This window comes from Myotis davidii, unplaced genomic scaffold, assembly GCF_000327345.1.
Source record: "Myotis davidii unplaced genomic scaffold, ASM32734v1 scaffold651, whole genome shotgun sequence".
Taxonomy (NCBI): domain Eukaryota; kingdom Metazoa; phylum Chordata; class Mammalia; order Chiroptera; family Vespertilionidae; genus Myotis; species Myotis davidii.
In genome coordinates, this window is record NW_006283994.1 from 1,745,114 (window position 1) to 1,750,862 (window position 5,749).

At 64.4% G+C, this 5,749-nt stretch overlaps 1 protein-coding gene across 1 annotated transcript in view; it reads right to left on the reverse strand.

Moving 5' to 3' along the window:
• Positions 1–1,252: 1,252 nt before the first annotated feature.
• The window catches only part of LOC102764684 (hemicentin-2-like), a 6,784-nt gene continuing 2,287 nt past the window's right edge, over positions 1,253–5,749 (reverse strand). Inside the window, exons 2-7 of the mRNA XM_015567984.1 lie at positions 5,177–5,326; positions 4,573–4,710; positions 4,352–4,473; positions 3,824–4,061; positions 2,698–2,757; positions 1,253–1,779 (exon numbers count right to left, since the gene is read on the reverse strand). Coding sequence (XP_015423470.1) covers positions 1,514–1,779; positions 2,698–2,757; positions 3,824–4,061; positions 4,352–4,473; positions 4,573–4,710; positions 5,177–5,300 — 948 coding nt within the window. The 5' untranslated portion in view covers positions 5,301–5,326 and the 3' untranslated portion in view covers positions 1,253–1,513. The remainder of the gene's footprint in view (positions 1,780–2,697; positions 2,758–3,823; positions 4,062–4,351; positions 4,474–4,572; positions 4,711–5,176; positions 5,327–5,749) is intronic.

The following is a 5,749-nucleotide window of genomic DNA, read 5'->3' on the forward strand; positions in this document are numbered from 1 at the left end:
CCTCCGCCCCCTCTGAGCTGAATCCCGGAGTCCAACCGTCCTGCAGCCTCTCCCTTCAGGGTCCTGGGGAGGCCCTTCCTTCTTCCTAAGCTTCTTGGAGACCCACCCACATCTCTCCACCCTCCTCCCCTTGGGCTCCCTGGGAAGGTGACTTGCAGGGCAGGGGTGAGGTCTGGGGGACAGCAGGGCAGGGGTCTGGGCACATGGGGAGTGCATGACAGCCCTGGCTGCGTTTGGCTATTCATGGAACATCGCTCTGGGGTGACCACTCCCTGCCTTTGAGCCAGGCGTGGTGTCCCATACACACCCAGGCAGGGCAGGCCGGGGCCCTGGGTCCGGTACCCCCTGGGGCAGCTGCAGCGGTGCCCGCCCGGGGTGTTCTCACAGATCTGGTTGTAGTGACATTCGTCAGACTGCTCCAAGCACTCGTCCACATCTGGGGAGGCAGGGGTGTGGGCAGGGGCGGGGATGAGCCCGAGCCCACCCCCAAGGGGCATCCCACGCCCCTGCACATCTGGGCCTCATCCTGCCCCCTCTCCGACTTCAGGGCCTCCCGCTCATACCCGCTCCGGAAGGTAAGGAGGTTATGGGTCCGAAAGAGGAAAGGGGCTTTGGAGGAGTCTGGGGGTGGGCCGAGCTCTGCCCTATCTCTTGGTCCCTGAGCAGGTAATTCTCCCTCTCTGAGCCTCAGTGTCCTCCGCTGTACAGAGGGGTGAGCCCGGGTGGTGTGGCTCAGTGGTCGAACATTGGCCTATGAACCAGGAGGTCAGGGTTCGATTCCCAGTCAGGGCACATGCCCAGGTTGCAGGCTCGATCCCCAGTGTGGGGCGTGCAGAAGGCAGCTGATCAATGATTCTCTCTCATCATTGATGTTTCTATCTCTCCCTCTCCCTTCTGCTCTGAAATCAGTAACAATATATTTTTTAAAAAAGAGGGGTGGGCCAAGACCTCTTCCCGGGCCATGGTGAGAAAATCGGATCACGCATGTGAAGGGCAGAGGGGCCTGGCACATGTTGGTGGGAGAAGGGAGGGAGGGCGGAGGAAGGCGGGGCAGGGAGCCCAATGAGTAGGGCGCTGAAGGGCATGAGCCACTGAAGTCAAACAACTGCCTCTTCTGAGCTCAGTGCCGCCTGCTGTCCCTCCACGGATGGCCTCCGCTGGAGGCGCAGGGAGGACCCCGATCACGAGACCACGGAATGGGGGCAGGAAGGACCCTCGCAGTCACCCTGGCTGGGTGGCACCTGTCCGTCATCTCACAGGCCAACTGCCCATGACTCCCAGTGGCTGCGGGAGCAGCTGTGCTGAGGACTCAGAGGCTGTCTCTAGGCTGGGCCAGGGTCCAGCAGGGGGCACAGGGGAAGTGGCAGCGGACACGGCTCATGTTCGCCGTCCCTGACCTGGTCCCTCATCACTGGGCAGATGGCAAGCCTGAGGCCCCGAAAGAAGACCCTAGTCAGAGATCCTCCAGGTGCCAGCAGCCAGGCCAGGCCCAACGCACACCCCTGGGCCCCGCTCAGGCCCCTTCCCTGGCCTCGCTGTGCCCCTTGTCAAGAGGGTACTGTTTTCCCTGAAGGCCCAGCGTCCCAGTGACACAATGCTCCCCGTCTGCCGAATCCTGGACAACCCCACACGTGCCCCTGTCACCTTCACAATCAGCCCCGTCGGCGGCCACCCGGAAGCCAGGCCTGCAGTCGGGGAGGCAGCGGTAGGACCCCAGCAGGTTCACGCAGCGCTGTCCCTCCGGGCACAGGTCAGTAGGCCACGCACACTCATCCACATCTGGGGGCGGACAGGGACAGAGGCCCCATGAACCCAGGCCCCCCAACCCCAACTCTGGTCTAGCCTCCCCACATCGGCTGAGTCCCCAACCCCAGGAGCCCCAGGGAAGAAGGTCCTACCCCTCCTGTTAGCTCTGTCACCTTGGCACCCCCACAAACACAGATCCCCCTGCCCCCATCCCGGGACCTGAGGGCTGCATCTGATGGGAGGTTTTGGACAATGCCTATGGGCACCCAATGAGATGTAGCAATGCCAGGTCCCGGTGGTGGGAGCGGGGGGACACAGATCCGGGGGTCAGCGTCCGGACAGTGTCTCAGGGTCAGGCCGAGGGGACAGGCGGAGCCAGCAGGGAGGCAGGAGTCAGCTCACCTCCAACCCCAGGTGACTAGAAATGGCTGCCACGTGAGGGGAGCTGGCAAGGCTGTATCAGGCTCAGTGGGTACGAGCGCCCTGAGCCCGGGGGGCCACGTGTATGTCTCTGGGGACCCCCAGTTCCCCCAGCACTTGAGCCTCTCCACCTCGGGCCCTCATCACAGGAAGTGCCAGTGGGAACAGGGCATCAGAACACCCTGCTGGCATCCAGTGACCCCCAGAACAGACCACCCCTGGGTGACCCTAGAATGACCCCCCACCCCCACCCACTCACAGCCGGGCCAGGTCCCAGGAGAGCCTGTGCGTGGGGGCCACCCACCTCTGCAGTGCCTGTGGTCCCCGGCCAGGGCGAAGCCAGCCGGGCAGGCTCAGGAGGAACGGCCAGGGATATTGTGGCAGGAGTGGGAGCAGGGGCTGGGCCCACGGGCGCACTCGTCCCCGTCTGCCGGGGGACAGCTGGTGGGCTGCACGCACAGGCCCTCCTGACAGCTGCCCAGGCTGAGGGACCTCCCTCCCCTCTGCCCAGGGCAGGGACACGGTGCTCACCCACACAAAACTCTCCCTGGGAGTCCAGCTCAAAGCCCTCAGGGCAGCCTTCATTCTCTTCTGTGGGGCAAAGAGGACAGGCCTTGAGGACACAGGATGCAGGAACAGAGCGGCCCTGGCCGTAGCCCGGCTTGTCCTTCCCGCATGCCAGCTGGGCCAGGCCGAGGCGCCCTCAGCCTCTGCCTGAGCCAGGCCGGCACCCAGGCGTCAGCGAGCCCACTCCCAGCCCAGACCTCGGCTGTGGGTCGTGTCATGAGGGGCTCACGCGGGCTGGCCCGACCGTGGCTGGCAGACACCGAGATCATTGCTAAGTACAAAGCAGACCGCACAGGCGAAGCTGCGGTCCTGACAGTGCAGAGGAGGGGCCTGGGCTCTGCTGGGGTAAGTGAGCATCAGACAGGGCAGCGAGCCCGAGGCAGGGTGGGCACAGACTGTGTTCTGGGGGCGGGAGGAGACCGGACTGCCTTAGCGATCGGAGGGACAGCACCCTGATGAAGCAGCCAGTGGGTGCCAGGTGGGGGTCACAGAGACAGCACCTCTACTCCTGCACCCTGCAAGGCAGGCGATGCCACGCCCATTTCACAGATGGGCACACGGAGGCCCAGGGAGGGCCGGGCTCTGCCCCCAAGGTCTCACAGCCCTGGAGTGGGGTGGCTGGGTTTGAACCAGGGTCTGCCTGGTGTCAAAGCTATGCTTACCATTGCCCCATGTTCAAGGTTAAACCATGCTAACAGGCACATTTTTAGCCTCCAGTGAGTGAGACTATATGGCGTGTTCACACAGGCCGCCAGGGGTTCGAGGAGTGGCTCCCAGGCCCCTGAGTGGGGTCTCTGGTGCCGGCACCTTGGGAGGAGGGTAGGGATGACTCAAGTCTTGACCCATCAGCATGGGGGTGGTTTGGACCTTGACCTTGGGGCCCGAGGGTTTGAACAGGAGTGGCCTGGACAGCTGTGCCCCTGTTGGGGTGTGGATGGATGACGGGAACAGGGGGTGAGCTGTTTCAGTCCTGAGTCTCTGGTCAGGGGGTGCAGGAGGTGGGCTGTCACCTGGGCCTTCAGCCAGGTGCACTCGAGGCTGTCCCCACTGTGAGCTGGGGCGTGGGGTGGGGACAGGGCAGGGCCCTCACCGGCTTGTAGGGCTGTGGTGAGCTGGAAGCGCAGGGCCTCCGCCGCAGGGTCGTAGGCCGCGCTGATAGCCGAGGCCTGCAGGTGCTGCACCAGCTGGGGCTGCGGGCCCCGTGCCGCCTCGTACTGGATGCTGTGGTTGCAGCGCAGGGACACGGGCCGGCTGTCCTGCAGGAAGCGCTGCGTGGAGCCCACGAAGAGCTGGCCGGGCCCCGTCTGCACGTAGTCCTCCTGGAAGTCCTAGCGGAGAGGGGGGAGGGAGAACCTCTGGAATTGCAACTTCCAAACAGCGCTGCCTCCCACCACGGGGCAGCCTCCGCCCGGTCACAGGGCAGGTCACAGGCGGTCTTGCCCCTGGGACTGAAGAACGCCCCCAGGGGCCGAGAGGCTGGGCCCAGAGTATCTTCCTACTCGTCCCCCCTGAAGTCCAAGGCTAGGCCACACCCCAGCCCCCGCTGGGGAGTCAGGATGGCCGCAGGCAGGACATCCCACTCTCACGCACCCCTCTGTGCACCCCAGCTCGCCCGCACCTGCGCTCGGAGATCTGCGTCAGCCAAGCTCTCAGGGATGACGCCGTGGACCACCACGTCGAGGAGCAGGAGGCCGTCGGGATCCAGGCCCCGGGCCACCTGGGTCATCGTGAGCAGCTCCCCTGCAACCCAGCCCCGTCCAGCCGGGAGTCACCACGGGGGAGAGATCCTGGGCTCGGGCCCCAGTCCCCCCTGGCCCACCTGGGGGAGCCCCCACGCACCTGTAGAAAACTCCATGTGCGACTCTTGCCGGAAGCTGCCCCCCGTCAGGGAGTGGCCGTTCATGGCGTCGCCATGCTCTCCGGCCAGTGCCCAGTAGATGGGGGCGATGGTGACCAAGAGTACCCGCATCAGAGGCCCTGGATGGGGGCGGGGAGGCCAGATGCTGAGGGCAGCCACTCTTCTTCCTGCTCAAGGTCCCTCTGTGACTCCCTATGGCCCCCAGGAGCGCTCGGCCCCAAGATTCCTGGGACCAGTGATTGGATCAGAACCAAGTGGCAAAGCCCAATAGCTCGGTCTTGGAGGGGTTGTGAAATGAGCAGAACGTTTATACAAAGACGCCGTGGAACTTGTTGACATTTAACTCGGTTCCACAAGTCACCATGGAGCCTGGACCTGCACAGACCGCCTCTATGGGGGTGCTGGGACGAGTTGAAAATGAAACAAGTGCACCCCCTTGCTGCGGTTTTATTTGGGGGTTCCGGTTGGCTTGGACTCGGCTCTCAGAGGTGGCTGGATTTCCTCTGGGAACCGGGCCTAGGGCAGCCCCGGAACCCCAGCTTTGCCTCCTCCTGCCTCTAGTACGGGCGGCTGGTCCCCCCTTACCCACACTCGCAGGGAGGTGGCCGATGCTGCTCCGGAAGGTGGTGACCCCTGAGCGCGCCTCCTGCTGCACACTGGCGTTGAGAGTGGCCACGCCCAACTCCTGGCCATTGATCACCCCGATCATGCTGCCCCGGCCCCCCCGGGGCTCCCCTGGGAGGAAGGAAGAGAACAACTGTGACATTACCCGCCTCTGTGCCCTCAGTATCAGCAGCTACTGTACCTGTTTCCCGGAGGAGTAATCTGAGGCTCAGAGAGGGGAAGGAACTTGCCCCAGGGCACCCAGCGGAGGGGCGATGGTACCAGCTTCTGATTCTGGCTCTGCCATCGCCTTCCTGGAAACTTGGCCTAGCCAGGCCTCCAAGCCACACTTGAGTTGGCTTGTCTATCAAATGAGGGGGTGGGACCAAAGATGTGCCCCAAACCTGTTGGCATGCTGGAGGAGCCAGGCTGAGGAGCAGGGCACCGAGCCAGGTGCGGAATGCCACCACCGGAATGTCCCCCATTCCAACAGTGGCCCTGGCTCCAGCCGCCCTGCAGCGGACCTGGCTGGCGGGCGGATGGGGGGTGAGGGGG